Source organism: Magnolia sinica, chromosome 13 (genome assembly GCF_029962835.1).
Source record: "Magnolia sinica isolate HGM2019 chromosome 13, MsV1, whole genome shotgun sequence".
Classification (NCBI taxonomy): Eukaryota; Viridiplantae; Streptophyta; class Magnoliopsida; order Magnoliales; family Magnoliaceae; genus Magnolia; species Magnolia sinica.
Genome location: NC_080585.1, coordinates 77,325,619 through 77,342,733, shown reverse-complemented (window position 1 = coordinate 77,342,733; position 17,115 = coordinate 77,325,619). Strand labels below are relative to the sequence as shown.

At 38.5% G+C, this 17,115-nt stretch overlaps 1 protein-coding gene across 5 annotated transcripts in view; it reads right to left on the bottom strand.

Moving 5' to 3' along the window:
* Positions 1-17,115, bottom strand: part of LOC131223879 (methylesterase 17-like) — a 71,303-nt gene that overhangs the window by 20,970 nt on the left and 33,218 nt on the right. For 2 of the 5 annotated variants that reach the window (XM_058219413.1, XM_058219414.1), the window contains exon 4: positions 9,117-9,180. The exons of the other annotated variants lie outside the window; for them this stretch is intronic. In XM_058219413.1, the coding sequence (XP_058075396.1) occupies positions 9,117-9,180 (64 nt within the window). The remainder of the gene's footprint in view (positions 1-9,116; positions 9,181-17,115) is intronic. 5 annotated transcript variants of the gene reach the window in all.

Genomic DNA, 17,115 nt, shown 5'->3' with positions numbered 1-17,115 from the left:
AAACTTCCATAAATTGGCAAAGCATATCATGAAATATTGATTCATGGCCCTCTAGTAAGTGGATCCTGCATTCTTAAGTTTAAACGACATTACTACCCAATAGAAAGTCCTTAAAGGTGTAGGAAATCTGAAAGTTGTTTTTGGCACATCCTCAAGTGCAATACTTATTTGGTTATACCCTGAATGACCATCCCTAAAGGAAACTATTCTATAACTAGCTGCTCGATTGATTAACTGATCAACCATATGCATTGGGTATTTATCTTTAAGTGAAGCTTGATTTAAATTCCTAAAGTTAATATAAACTCCGAGTTTATCAGTTTTCTTAGTAATCAAGACTACATTTGATATCCATTCGACATATTTGATAGGTTTAATGAATCGATCTTTCAACAGATGTTCAATTTCTTCTTTGATTTTCTAAGTAACTTTGGCCGTCATCCGCTTAGGCAGTTGCTTATATGGTTAATATCATTCTTTTATCGCTAACCTATGCTCGACCAAGTTTTGGTCAAAACTAGGTATTTTATGATAATCTCATGCGAAGCAATTGGCAAACTCCTTGAGCAAATTGGTGAGCTTGACTCAAGATTGTGGCTCTAACAAACTATTAATGAAAGTAGGCTTAGGATTTTATTATGTTCCCGAGTTTACTTGAATTAGAGGATCTTGAACTAGTGCTTGGGAATCGTCCAATGATTTTAGAGCTTGTTTCAGATCTTTCATTTCTCTGCCATCCTTGGCTACCTCATCAAATGAAATTGCAATGTCGGCCATATCGATGAAGCATCCATTACCATATTCTTTCAAAATTTCCTCAAGCTTCCTTATCTTGGCCATAAATTCAGTTGTCCCCCTAGTGATTAATGAGGAGCTCATCACGAAACTTCTTCTATAGTATAATTTAGGACTATCCAATATTCGATAGATCATTGTCCAGCCGTATCATAGTAGCAATATCTTACGCCAGATTAATTCTGGCGTGTATACCAGTTGGATGTCCATACTTATCCCCTCTAGTAAAACATATCAGTCGAAGCTTATTTTCATAAAAACATGCCTTAACGATATTAGATGTGGCTAAGAATGGATTCTTGCCTGCTAACACCAACTCGACTTTATCTTAATTCCAAAAGATTACAAATTGATGAAAAGATGATAGGATGCATGAGAAAGAATGTATCCAATCTCTTCCCAACAAGACATTATAATTTGATGAAGTGTTGACCATAAATAAAGCAGTAACATCTTCTTGCTTCTCTCTAGCAATTCAATAGGCATGACTCCTTGTATTCGAATTACTCCAACAAAATTGCTAACCGTGACTTTAGTCGAAATAAGATCATTTGAGGTTTTTTTTTTTTTTTCAATTTTTTTGCCATCATTCTAGCCAAGAGAATATTTATAGCTGCACCATTATCGACCCAGACCCTGTTAACTAGGTATCCCTCCAAGTGAACAAAGATGTACAACAACTTTAGATATCGGGTCATCGTATGAGCATGTCTTTCTATGACTACTCTTTTAGAAGGTATGCTTGGTTCAATAGAAACTGTCGATATATTTACAACCTCCTCCTTAGTGTTAAAAGAACCATAATGTATGATTATTAGGGAACTAAGTTCCTCCACGTCTCCTTCCGTCTTGCTAGGCTGATGTGGTTTATCTTGTAAACTTAATAGCAATGTGAGTACCATGTTGCAATCCAGTACCACATGTGGAAGTGATCCAAACTAAATTAAATTAAGTTTTTCTTCAACATTTTTTACTATAAGTAAACTGTGTGAAGTATCTTTTATCAAAACTTTTCTCTTTCTGTCAAGGATGGGTGAAGTTTTGTCCAATGATTTGACTTTTGCAAGGACTTATTCGATCCACAAACCATCATCCAAAAACATTTATTGCTAAGGTATTCGGTCGATTCTTCATTGTCAAATTGCTGAATTTCTTTAGTTGGAGTATGTGAATTTATTTTTTCAGTTAAACCCACCATGTTCATAGTTATTTGTTCATCTTTTAGTTGTGGAATCATTAGCCTCGGCCATTATCACATTACCATTTTGTGAGGCATATTCCATACGACAGCCAATTCTTTTCGCTTAGCTACTTGTTGCCTTTGCCAATATTGTTTCTGAGTATGAGTCATCCCTTCTGGCATTGCTAGGAACTTAGGACGTGTGAGTCTTCTCAAGATTCCTTCTTAGGTAGGGGGAGGTTTAACCATCCTTCATCTTAACATTATGGTTGGTTGAGGGTGGTCAGACTGCTGACAGGAATCTTTTTCTTTCATCTTATTCTTAAGCCATGGTTTAGTTCGATCATTTGCTTGGGTATTGGGCTAAGGAAAATGCCTGGTTAGCTGAATTGGCCTTGCACATTGGTCACGGAAATATAACCCATGGTAAGTTGGCGACGCCGCTTCCAACTCTATTTCTATGCTTCAAATCGCTCGCCAAGTTATCTTAGATCCTTTTCTAGATTGTCGTACCATATCCCGGTCATTACTGTTTCTAAGAGAAACTTTTTATCTTGGTTGAATTAATTTCTGAGGATTAACCGTGGCCATATTAATTTTCATATTAGTAGAGAAATGATCTGTATTAATTAACATTGTGTCTTTTTTCTTTTCAAGAAATTTTAACAATCATCGTCGATGTTATCTTGGATAACGTTCCTGAAAACAACACATTTATTAGTAAAATAAGACTGAGTTTCATGCCATTTGCAGTACTTGGTCTTTTTCAACGCTTTAATTGTAGGTATTTTATGATTAATAAGAATTTTAATAAAGTTTCCGGCCAACATTGTACCAAAGATTTCATCACCTCATGTGATATCAAAGGTATATGTCCTTTGGGGCTTCTGTGTAACCGACATGGTTGCCTCTGTTTTAACCAGCGCTGAACAAATGAATGGCTAGTTTGCCACTACTTCGTCCACTGCCACATCATAATTTGGATCATAGTAGTATGTCCTAACAAATGAATTCTTTTACCTCGTTTCCTCTTGAAGAAGAGTTTCATAACAGGATACTTTTCTGGTTAAATCGTAAAGATCAGTAAACTCCATTCTAATAAACCTTTTATGGAGTTTGTATTCTAAACCATCCTCGGCCAATTGTACTAATTCGACCTCAGTCGTAACTACTTTGCATTGGATTTTTTCTCTTTTAAATCGAGTGAAATAATTTTTGATCGGTTCTCCGGATAACTACAAAAAATGAGCAAGATCGGCCATAAAAATCTCCTCATCCATGTAGAAAAACTGGGCATGAAAATTTTCCTCCATTTCTTACCATGTTTGGATAGAGTTTGACAACAAATTAAAGTACCAAGTGAAAGCTACTACAATTAAGGAATGACCAATTAACTATAATTTATAATAATCATTGTTAGCTAATTCACCACATTACATGGTAAATTGACTTATATGTTTTATGATCAATTGGCTAATATCTCTTGTAAATAATCTAGAAATAGGTTGGTAATTCATTGGCAATGGATATTGCTGATCGATCCATTTTAGGATATCGTTTGTGATAGACAAGAGTGGTAGTTCGGCCAAGAACTTGACCTGTAACTTCTTGGACAATTTTGATAATTTGGTCACGGTTCAAACGATGAAGTTCAACCATTGGAGGTGGTTCAGGACCTACTGGGTATTGTTCTCTATTATAAGGTCTATTTCCAGGGAGAGAGTGCCCCTAAGTATTCCTTGACCTTTGGAATGAAATTCCTATTCTCTTGCTCAATTTGTCTGATCTCAGCAAGTGACAGGGAGGTCCGCGCTTCCTGCACTGGAGCAAGGTGTGTTTTCCTTTATAACAAAGGTGCTACTAATATTGGTTGTCCAGTGCTAAGTTTCTGACAGAACTTGTCTCAACAGTTTGTAAAAGAATAGTTTGTTGAGGAGCAACAGGCCGAGTCACATTTTGATGAGTCACAACAGGCATTCTTTTAGTAAAAACGACCTTCATCCGATTCTAGCTCTCAATCTGACTAGCCATCTATCTCTTGAAAGTTTTAGTTTAAACTCATGACTGTCCTACAATATGTTGAATCCCTATTTACATATCATGTAACCCAACTGACATAATCTTAAGAGTATCAATCCAAGATGAAGATGCTCTATCTGGGTTTGAAGGATTGGGTGCAGGGTTCAACAAGTCAGGTGTTGGTTTCTCCCGCATTTCCACTTCTTGTGTAAGAGGTTCATTAGTGCAAAAACTACAATGAGTATTCCTTTAGCTCATATTGTACCAGTAGTTTATGACAACCAAGTAGTTTTATGTCCCACTATGCATGTTAAAAAATGTTGTTGATTGTTTGTTTTTGGTCATGTGTGGTGCATGCGTGCATTCCAGAACCGATCGTGCGGCTCGATTCCAACTGAACAATTTGACCCCAAGCACCAATATAAGCAGATACATCGATTGCGACCATATATGATTGAGATATGATGAGATCGGTCACCTATTCAGCCACTCATAAATTGTAACAGAGTGATTAGGCGATTATCGGAGGGTGGGGTTCTTCCTTCCAAGGTAGGTTGTAACTTGTCTTCCATATGAAATTACTTTTTACTACCCAGCGATGATCAAATAAAAAAGAAAATACTTATAGTCAGTCGCAGGGAGCAATTGCAAGGTGCCTTTCTGAAAGAAGATTTAATTATATTGAGAGATGATATAGTCCAACATAGAAGTGTAGACTTGGATTACAGCTAACGATTACAATTAAATGATTACCGTTGCTCCTTAGATAGAGCTAAAGCTAAGGATTACATTAAGATAAGATAAGTTTGATTGGTGTGAGGTCTTTTACTCTATTAAATCTTTCTCCTATTTATATTGTTGCTTCCCTTTATATGTTTCTTCTCCTTGATTTTGTCGGTTATGGTTGCTGAATCGTTGCCACATCGATCTTCTAGGTCTTTTCGTCTCTTCGGGATATTCTAATTGTTTCATTTTTGCTCGACTGCTTTCTATCTTTTGGATTTTTCGGTTGTGCCTTGTCATTAGATGATGTGTCCATCCAACTCAGCACCAATTATGGTTAAGTAAAAGTTCTTTAAATATCTCCTTAAGATCTTTAGCATGTTATTTTCTTCTATGCAATGACATATGTCCTTTTCTAACTAGTTGTACGAGGAACTATCATAGATAGAGTACAACAAAAACCAGTTGTAAGGTGCAATGGGGCATCATTCCAAACAACTGGATGTAATTTTGGTTAGAAAACCACAATCATCCCAAGAGAGGTTTTCTGATCAAAATTACGCTGAACTGGACATGATGTTGTTATGAAAATATTAATTAAAAAATATTTTAAATAAAAATTATATATGTATATAAAAATGTTTGTTTGAAAAACTTAAGTTTTGGAGTTTTGGAAATAATCCCATATCGGAAATGAGAGGAAAATATTGTGTTCATATATAGTGTGTGAAACACCTTATTATTTGCTTGGTAGATCCGTGGAGTACCGAGACTTGTATGCTCCAGTGCGAAGCGCTAGGACACACACGTATGCACGCGCACCTGCACATGCATGGGCTCGGGCACGGTTATAGTTTTGGTCTCGTGCTCCATGTGATAACGTGAGCATGTGAGGCAGTGTGGTTGTAGAGGCTCTAGTGGTGCACTTTGCACTTCACATGTGCGCATCGTGTCGTAGATGGGTCGCTCTCTCGCGACCTTACGCGAACCGATGCGAGACGAGTGCGACAGAGGCTTTGGGTCAAGTGGCTGGAGTGTTATGGGCGAGTGGTTTGAATGAGACCAGTCAGTCTCAGAAAATGCTACATATGGCTAGCCCAATAGTCATAAAACAGCTAGCATGCAATAGCTAGTTGTTTCACATGCATAACGGTAGAAACAGCCAAATAATGTCTAATTTCTCACCAATAGCCATAAATGGTCATATGGAGTTATTACCTTGTACCAAAACGGCCAGCAATCCTGACCTATATAAACATTGCCTAGGTGGTTCATTGGACCATCACCAACCACTCGAGTCACAATTGCATACGATCCAACAAGAAAAGTTCAAGTAACTTCTAATCAAGTCAACAAGGCTCAATACAAACCTTAGCCAGCAGTCCACGAGAAATAGACCAGAGCAGTGGTCTACAGCAGCTACAATTTTCTAATCTTCTCTCTGATCTAGTATTTTATTTTATTTTTTATCTGCCAAACAAAATTGTGAATATAGAATTCCATTCGTGGTTCTTCATACTTGCTGAATGCATTACCACATATAGGCTCATCGTATCCTAGAAGCTATTTGCCTGCAACCTATTAGCAGTTTCAATCATTTTGAGAAGGGGTGAATAATGCTTTAAGGACAACGTGATCACACGTGCTTCAGCCCGTCTTTAACATTTTAGTTTCTTTATTATTTATGAAAATTCTAAAATTGTAATTTGCGCTAACAATCTTAAAGCGTTATTACTATGAAAACTGAAGACGTATCTTCCATCAAGCTAATGAACTAGGATTTTATTCTTCTTGATCGGTTCGAAAGAACCAATTTTACAAGATGGCAAGACAAGTTAAAATTTCTCTTAAAGGCCTTAAAGATCTACTACATTTTAGATCTAAATCCGTAACCATTGCCTGAAGCAACCAACGAGGACACACCCGAACAGATTGATGCATGCAACAAACGGACTGAAGATGATCGAACTCCTGTGCCATGGACACATAATAAACGCGCTGTTTGACCGTCTGTATGATATGTACACACAAACGTCGTCTGTAAAAATTGCCCTAGTATTCAAATACAAGGCTGAAGAAGAAAGTACCGACAAATTCCTAATAGCCAGGTACTTCGACTATAACATGGTAGATAATAAATCACTGCTGCCCCAAATCAAAGAATTACAGTTAATTGTGAATAAAATTAAGGCTATTGAAATTGATTTTCATGAATCATTCCATGTCGGGGCTATTATTGTAAAATTGCCGCCGATGAGAAAAGACTACATGAAGAAGTTGTTGCATAAGACTAGGGACTACACTCTGGAACAAATCTAGAAGCATTTGCGAATGGAGGAAGAATCCTACAACCGCGATAAGAAATCTAAAAATGAAAATTTCTCGTCCAAAGTACATGCAGTAGAAAACATCCATAACAAAAATTTCGAGAAGGATGATTCCCTAAAACCCAATAAATAAAAATTCAAGAAAATATAGAAGAAAAATAGAAAGTTTAAAGGCCCTTGTCATGTCTGTGGAAAACCGGGCATTATGTTCGTGTTTGCCGATATCGCAAATCAAAGAAAGAAGCAAGTGTAGTAGAGGGTGATATAGTGGTAATGATCACAGTCCAAGGCAAAGTTTCTGGTTTGTAGTATGATACTGTAGCCACCGTATCCTAGAAGCTATTTGCCTGCAACCTATTAGCAGTTTCAATCATATAGGCTCATTGTATCCTAGAAGCTATTTGCCTGCAACCTATTAGCAGTTTCAATCATTTTGAGAAGGGGTGAATAATGCTTTAAGGACAACGTGATCACACGTGCTTCAACCCGTCTTTAACATTTTAGTTTCTTTATTATGTATGAAAATTCTAAAATTGTAATTTGCGCTAACAATCTTAAAGAATTATTACTATGAAAACTGAAGATGTATATTCCATCAAGCTAATGAACCAGGATTTTATTCGTCTTGATCGATTCGAAAGAACCAATTTTACAAGATGACAAGACAAGTTAAAATTTCTCTTAAAGGCCTTAAAGATCTACTACATTTTAGATCTAAATCTGTAACCACTGCCTGAAGCAACTAACGAGGACACACCCGAACAGATTGATGCATGCAACAAACGAACTGAAGATGATCGAACTCCTGTGCCATGGACACATAATAAACGCGCTGTTTGATCATCTGTATGATATGTACACACAAACGTCGTTTGTAAAAACCGCCCTAGTATTCAAATACAAGGCTGAAGAAGAAAGTACCGATAAATTCCTAATAGCCGGGTACTTCGACTATAATATGGTAGATAATAAATCGTCGCTGCCCCAAATCAAAGAATTACAGTTAATTGTGAATAAAATTAAGGCTATTAAAATTGATTTTCATGAATCATTCCATGTCGAGGCTATTATCTCAAAATTGCCGCCGATGAGAAAAGACTAAATGAAGAAGTTGTTGCATAAGACTAGGAACTACACTCTGGAACAAATCTAGAAGCATTTGCGAATGGAGGAAGAATCCTACAACCGCGATAAGAAATCTGAAAATGGGAATTCCTCGTCCAAAGTACATGTAGTAGAAAACATCCATAATAAGAATTCTGAGAAGGATGATTCCCTAAAGCCCAATAAATAAAAATTCAAGAAAACACAGAAGAAAAACAGAAAGTTTAAAGGCCCTTGTCATGTCTGTGGAAAAACGAGCATTATATTCGTGTTTGCCGATATCACAAATCAAAGAAAGAAGTAAGTGCAGTAGAGGACGATATAGTGGTAATGATCACTGAGGCTAACACAGTCCAAGGCAAAGTTTCTGGTTTGTAGTATGATACTGCAGCCACCGTACATGTCTGCTACGATAGATCAACTTTTAAAACCTATGGGGATGTGACCAATGGTCAAAAAGTCCAAATGGGTAATGAAGTCCAATTAAAGGTCATGGGCAAAGGAACTATGGAACTAGTGTTTACCTTTAGAAAGAAGGTGATCTTGATAAATGTGTTGTACGTCCTAGATATGAGGTGAAACTTAGCTTCTAGAGATCTTCTGAAAAATTCTAGAATATAGGTAGTGTATGAGTCAAGTAAACTAATTCTGTTAAGGAATGAGAATTTTGTTGGAAATGGATATACTTGTAACGGAATAATTAAGTTTTCATTAAATAAAAGTAATACTTTAGTATATATGGTTGAATCTGTTGCACTATGGCATGAAAGATTATCACATATGGGGTATAATACCTTAAAATTCATGGCTAAGAATGGTCTAATCTCATACACAGATAATGAGAATGATAAATGTAAAGTGTGCATACGATCCAAAATGACAAAGAAACCATTTTTAAATGTCGAGATATTAACTCAAGTATTGAATCTTATGCATAATGATATTTGTGAGTAAAACGACATTCTTACTCATTGAGGTAGAGTATATTTTATAGCCTTTATTGATGATTTCTCTAGATACGTGTATGTATACCTATTAAAGAGGAAAGATGAAGCACTAAATATAAAGCGGAAGTAGAAAATCAAATAAGAAAATAAAAATTATTCCCAATGATAGAGGGGGAGAATACTTCTTGAATGAATTCTCTAACTTTTGTGAAGAATAAGAATTAATACACCAATGCACTGCACCATAGACACCGTAACAAAATGGTATAATAGAAAAGAAGAATATGACGTTAGTAGAGATGGTTAACTCAATGCTAATACAAGTAAAGTTGTCATTGAGTCTATGGGGTAAAGCACTGCTTGCAACATATCACATTCTAAATAGAATTCATTCTAAGAAAAATAAAACGTCGCCATATGAGATATGAAAAGGTAAAAAACCTAACCTCGGATATCTTAAAGTGTATGGGTCTCTTGTTTATTATAGGACTCAATTTAAGACCTAGAGCTATCAAGTGAGCCTTCACAGGGTATGCACAAAATAGTAATGCTTATAAACTCCTAGACCTAGAGTCTAACACTATAATAGAATCAAGAGACATTGAGTTCTTTGAGAACTCACTATCCTTGAAGTAAAAGGATAATGAATTCCAAACTTCCAATAGAGAACTAGTGAGTAAAGCTCTACAAGAAGTGGAAGCTCCAAGAGAACCTTGTATGAGGCAGATGGTAAGAGTAGAAAAGAGTCTTGATCCTGATCATATAGATTCTTAGCATATCTTTTTCTATCTTGTAAAATGAGATAGAGAAAATGTTATTAGGAAAATACTTATAGTAACGACTATATAATATGACCCTAAAACATATAGTGAGGTTATGTCTTCTAAAGACTTAAGCTTTTTGAAAAGAAGCTAGTAATAATGAAATAAAATCTATAGTGTCAAATCAAACATGAAAACTAGTGAACTTACCTCCACGTAATAGACGCATAGGTTGTAAGTGAGTATTTAGGAAGAAATATCACATTGATGGAACTATCCAAACCTTTAAAACTAGAGTAGTAGCTAATGGATTTAGAAAAAAGAAAAAAGAAGGGATATATTATTTTGACACATATTCTCCAGTGGATAGGATAATATCCATCAGGATTTTATTTGTGCAAATATCCATACATCATCTTCACATCTACTAAATAGATATAAAGACTGCTTTCCTGAATGATGATCTCAATGAGGAGTTATACATGGAATAACTTTAAGGTTCGTTCTACCGAGGAATGAGAATAATGTTTGTACATTGATTAAATCTTTGTGTGAACTAAAACAAGCATTTAAACAGTGACATGAGAAGTTTGATTCAAAAGTACAATCTCATGATTTCATATATATAATGTAACTGACAAATGCATATATTCTAAAGTTAATGGTAACTATGTAATTATTATTTTTCTGTATGTTGATGACGTACAATTTAATAATAAGTAATAAAATGGAAGGAAGGTGTAACTGAAACACAGAAGTTTCTATCTTTCGTATTCAAAATGAAGGATCTTAGACATGTGGATACCATCCTAGGTATCAAAGTTAAAAAACATAATGAGAATTATGCTGTGTGTCAATCTGTAACACCCCGTACTTTCCAGTACTCGGGTGTCACCACGTGGATCTAAATTAGCTTACATGTATGTGGTAAAACACATAGCTTACCCTACACATCACCATCCATCGACTCTCAATCTATCCATCTTAACCTTGTGATTTTGGACTATGGCAACTCACAACACCATCATAAGATTTGAGATCAATCTGTTCATTTAACTATCACAATATGATTAAGTTAACCCTGAACTCAAATAAATGATAATTCTATCTTTAGAATCCTGATCATGGTAATATCTCGGAATACGCTTAATTAGTACAAATAAATCATATAAAAATAATTTTAAGGATCAAAATCACAAGACCTACCATGTCCCGTTAAACGCCCCACCCTTTTGAAAACACAAATCATATCATCTGATTTCATATTCGACCTCGGATCATACCTCAAAACCCCGAGGAACCCATATAACCTTCTGGACAGTATGGATCTTGGAAAACACCATTTGTGGGGGCTCAAATCGCCAAGTCCATTGTCCACCAACTCAAAAACCAATCTGCGAGTGACCCACGATCTAAATACCTCGCCATAGGAGCTTTAAACCCCACTACTAATCACCATGGGAATAACCCTTAGACCGTCTCATCTTGCTTGATAGGAATGGATCAAGATCAAATAAAATCCAACCACTAGGTCATTAGAAAACATCATTTTCCCACCCGAAACAGGTCGTGGGGCCCATCTAAGTCTTGGATCTGCTTGACCTTTGGTTGGAGGGCCTAATTGGGGGCCTCCAAAGGGAATGGACGGAGTGGATTAGTCACAAATATCATGGTGGACCCCACCTTAAAGTGCGAGTGTACAGGGGGAGCATGCACTCGCCGTGCACCAGTCCGGGTAGCCTGGTCAAAGCGGGCTGACCCGCTATTTCCTTAAAAAGAGAGAGATTCTCTCTCCCTACGACTTCGTCAGCAGACGGACACCGTCCGTTTCCTTCGCACTGTGGCCCACCATCACAGCTCCCAAGGTTGATCCAAACCATCCATCTTGTGAGTAGATGAGGCCTGACCAAAATCTAGTAAACCTCTCATGTAGACGTGTAGGCATGCGTACACAAAAGTCGATGCAAGCAGGCCCTATAAAAACATAGTTTCGAGAAACGGAAACTGTCTTCCGTAAAACCTGTCGGCGATCCGCGTGAGCCTGCAAAGGCTCATCTAGACTGTCCTTAATGGAGAAATCTCGACCGTCAGTTCGTTGCTGGCGTGCTAAGGGTTTGTCCGTGAAAAACCGGCGCCCAAAACCCATTGACGAGTGGTGACCTGGGACACCTCAGGCTGGATCGGACCAAGGTCTGGTCCAGTAACCGTTGATCGGTGCAAGGGAAAGGAGGAAAAGAAAGCAAGAAAATGGAAGAAAGAAGAAAGAAGAAGAGGGGAAGAAACAGAGAGGTGCAAGTGCACTGTTGCACTCCCGTCCGGGTCCGAATTAGGTCGGACTGAGTTACGACGTCGGGCCGCACCTAAGGTAATCTCTAGACCTTTAAGAAACAAAAAAAGGGGAGAAAGAGAAGAGTGGGTGACTGAGGCGGTAGCTCGAATCGAGCAGGCCTTGAGGGGGCCGATGTAGCCCCTGAACTGAGCCACGTTCTAGGCCAAGCAGTGGGTCGTGTTTCCACTCCTGCAGGGCCCTCTATCAAGCTGAAAATCAGGCCTGAAGGGGAGCTGAAATCCAACCTTTTTCTGGCCCCTGCAATGGTCTGAAAACAGCTACCCAGTTCGGCTGTTATCTGACCCAAGACCAGGCCAGCAAATCTCTGTGGGCCTCACCTCAAAACGGGTGGGCCACACCATACATGCTGTGGGCCTCACCTCAAAACGGGTGGGTCACACCTTACATACAGCGGGCCTCACCTTAGAACCGGTGGGCACACTCATGCAGTTAGTGGGCTGCTGTATGGAACCCGAGATCAAGGTCCTCAACTGGGCCACGGCTTGAAACAAACCGGCCTCCTGTCTGGGCCGTGATCAGCCTCATGCTGGGGTGGGCCCCACTACAAATCTCAGTGGGCCGACATCCAAAAATGGGTGGGCCGCACCTCATTCAAAACAGGTGGGCTGCACCACATTTAAACTACAGAAAAACCTCACCATAAATTTGGTGGGCCGCACACTGTGAAACAGCGGGCCACACTCAGCTGAAAACGGCCTCATTGGGCCGTGATTGGTTGAGCCAGGAACGACCCAATTCTTAGACGTTTGTTGGATAACCCCTGGGGCAAAACAAGGCCCAGTTCGGGTTTTGACTTTGGGTAGTTTCAGGCCCAGTCCAGGCCTCATTTATTGAGCTATGGCTGGTGGGCCTGGTCACCCCAATGCAGGCCCAGTTTCCACTTGGCTGGGTTTGGCCCAATGCTTAGATTATAGTAGATTGAGTCTAGATTGTTGAGTGTGCTTTGTAGAAAGGATAGGTAGGAGAGATAGAAGATGGAGCGAGAGGTGTGGTGGTCACGTGGGACTGACGGAAATAGATTGGGTTTGGAAACCCAACTTGTTGTCGTGCCAACCATTGTGAGTTAGCTTCTCCTCTCAAAGTAAGTTGTCTGACTTATCATTATCATTGGTGTTCCTATAATTGATTCAATTGTTAAATATGATTAGCCATGGACAGGTTATGAATGCTAAGCAATAATTATCATGAATAAAATCACAATTGTTAAAAGTTAGATATTAGTACTTATTTATCATTCCCAAATATAGCCATTAGTGATGGATCGGACCATTATTATTATGATAGTTAATAGTAACTACATCATTTAGGGTTGATGGAAATTATTAAGCATGAATAACCATCAGTACACCGTCAACGCTAATGTTAGTTACTATAAATGAAATCATCATTAATGATACTAACATGGAATCCATCACTTGAAAAATATCACCTTTAATGATGGGCTATACTATTTTATTAGAATACTTACTATTACCATGATCACAAATGTTAATTTTATCATTAATGTTAAATTATAACTAACCATATTATTATGTTGTATTTAAGTTGCACATACATCATTGTTTAAATCCTCGGATCTAAATCCTATAACTAAACCCTAGGATGAAGCTCTAATTCTATATTAAAATCCTAAAAGTAATCCAAACCCCAGGTTGTGTAAATCTCGACCATAGACACTTGGCAGAACATTGATCTCATGTGCAAATTTCACAATTCATGATAGGGTTTGATTCTAAGGAAACACGCACCCTCTAGCAACACTAGTAGACGATTCAAAGTACAAGGTGATGATTCTTCCCCTTGAGCTTTCCATCTTCCCATTAACTTAAGTTATAGTTTGTATTTTAATTTATAATTGATATCTCCATTCTATAACCACATGTGTTAGCTGGTGGAAATTGAATTGCTATATTACATGCTTAATGTTCATCCTGTATATTTGCTCATGCTTGTGGATTATTTGTGGATTGCTTATGGAACTTAAACTGGTACATTAGTGGAAAACCCCCACTTATAAATGTACACCCATACTTGGGATGTAACTCGATTGATGGTGATTGTAATGGACCTTCGATCTAGTGGTTATTGAGTGGTGGTCTAGATGGATCATTGATGTGGACCTACCATCCAGGGTTGTTGCGTCTAAGTGGTTTTCAAGGATGGTCTTTTATCGCATGGTTTTAATCCTTACCCTATGTGGCTTATTTTGATATTTGTCTTATGTGGCTTGTTTTGATATCGCCCTATGTGGCTTTGTTTTAGGTATTTTTTCTATATGGGTTTGATGTTTTATATCATGCAACCATGCGATGGTAAGCCCCTATATTGTAATATGATTGGCCACTAGTCGATGGGTTTCCATTAAACATCCTAAGATGATAGTCTCATGAGCCGGGGATGGTGGTATGAGACCTATGCCCGAGCTATCGGCATATGCTGGTGACGAGCCCCCGTAGTGACCTTGAGCTTATTTAAATTAGCTGATTGTAACTGGACTAATAATGGTTTGACTAATCATCCATCCATGGCATATTGGCGATGACGGGTGACTAATTCTGGATGCTATAGCACGTACTTTAGGATCATCGGGGTATCGTTTTGCTAGCTCCCAGACCACCGATTATCGATCTATTGTTTCGACTGGATGATTTTCCTAGGTCGATGATTTCATGGGTGACGATCCCAATTTCCGCATGGATGTGCATCCCCAGGGCGATGTGCATTCACGCATCCATGCATTTAAAAAGACTGCATCTTGTGTTGTTTTGATTGCCTTGTTATCTTATAACTATGCTTACCTAATGCGGCGTTGTGTAATCTTGAGAGGAATTCACACTAAGTTGGCCACTCATCCATCAAATATATAACTGTACAGGTAGAATAGGTGGCCCAGGTGAAATTCATATTTATATTGACGAGGAGCAAGCTACATTTGACAGGGATGCATGATTGTGATTGCTAAGGGTTGCTACAGGATTTCATATCCCAAATTTTTTGTAATTTACTTTATTTCACATTGAATATTATTTCATTTTGTAATTGTAAGAATGGGGACATTGGTTTGTATAAGTCATTATGGGCAGCTCTTATATATTTCAAATATAAATGAAGTTTTCTTTTATGTTGTTTTGTCCATTCTACGCTCATCTGCTTACTCTAATAGTTGAACAAAAAATATACTCGAATTTGACCATCCTTTAAGGTTAACACTCAGATTTTTGGGAAACGAGTCGTATACTCGGGTCCTGAAAAGTCGAGTCGTTACACAATCTCATTACATTGAGAAGATACAAATAAATTTAACCATCTCAAATTTTTTTTAAAAAAAAGCAAAAAATCCAATTTTATCCAAGTATCAAGCTGAATGAGAACGACGAAAGAGCAGTTGAACAACTTGAGTATGCTAGTGCTATATGCAGTCTAATGTATGCTATGCAATGCACTACATCAGATATTGCATATACAATGAGTAAACTTGGTAGGTTTACTAGTAACCCCAGTGTAGAACATTGGAATGCTATTACTAAATGTAAGACCCGTGTCCTAATCCGTACTGTTCCGTTAGCTTCCGCGGTCCTTCCGGTCAAATTTCGGCAACCTTCGCACCGTATTCGGTGTTTGCGCACGATCCTAAGCCAGGTCCCACGCACCGACGTCGGCTTGGTCCAAAAGTTCTATCATAGCGACCGCGTCGTCGCCGCGGTTCAAACGCCGTGACTTGCGCACCGAACCGATACCCAGGTAAGAAGATGCCGATCAGCGTTTATTCTGAAGAAACACCGCGCGTTGCGGATTTCGAGGGAATCTCTACAATTAGTCCCATCAATCAACCATTAAAGCATCCCATACCTTAAGTACAACAACCCATTTCCACCTTTTTCAAAAGTCTACCCTCTTTCCACCTCACCACTCCTCTTTTTCCCATTTTCAACATCAACCATACCTCCTTTTACAATTTTCAACCCAAACCATCCCCCATCACTCCATCACCCATCTCTCTCTCTCTCTCTCTCTCTCTCTCTCTCTCTCTCTCTCCCTCTCTCTCCCTTACAAGTCTCTCTCTCATTCAAACTCTCTCATAGCAAGTCCCATACGTATGAGTCCCCCATGGTGAGAAAATTTCATTTGTGAGGCCCACTTTTCCCACCCCTTCATCTCTCATCTCAACCATCCATTTCTCATCTTCCTCCATCAAAGAGTAGCACAAGGAGCTAAGGAAGCCAAAGGAGCAAGAAGATCAAGTGGTGGGTGTCTTGATAGGGTAGATTTCGATATTTTTAAGATGGGCCAAGTGAGGCCAACCGATCAATGGTTTGGATCTCGCTTTGGACCCTATGATGTGGCCAATGGCCCACTTGGATCATCATGATCATTCCATGATGGGGCCATCCTCCATGGACCCCATCATGATGTTTACTTTCTTGCATATTTAGGGTCATCTAGACCGTCTGATTTAGTGGAAAAGGGATCTCTACCGTTGAATTTTAATTTAATGGGCCCACGTGTAATGGGACCCACTTGATGTATGATTTAGTGCAAGGGAGGGCCCATAGTGCCGGGGTCCCTCCATCACACGGTCTCACTCTCCATCTCTCTCCCTTTTATCTTATTTATTTTATTTATTTTATTTTTGTAATAATGAGATTATGTGGCCCACTTGAATGGACCCCACCATGAGGTAGGCATTTTATCCAAATCATTTAAAAGTGGGGCCCACTTTCTATGTGTAAGTACCTTGCCATCCATTCCCTGGTGGCCCACCTAAGCAGGGCCCACCTCCTAAGTACATGAAAAGTCCAGCGTCCCTGGACGCTGGACGTTGCTGGAAGAGAACATAAATATCATTTTTTTTTTCAAACTTTGGAGTGGTCCACTCATGTAGGCCCCACCTTGATGTATGTATTAAATC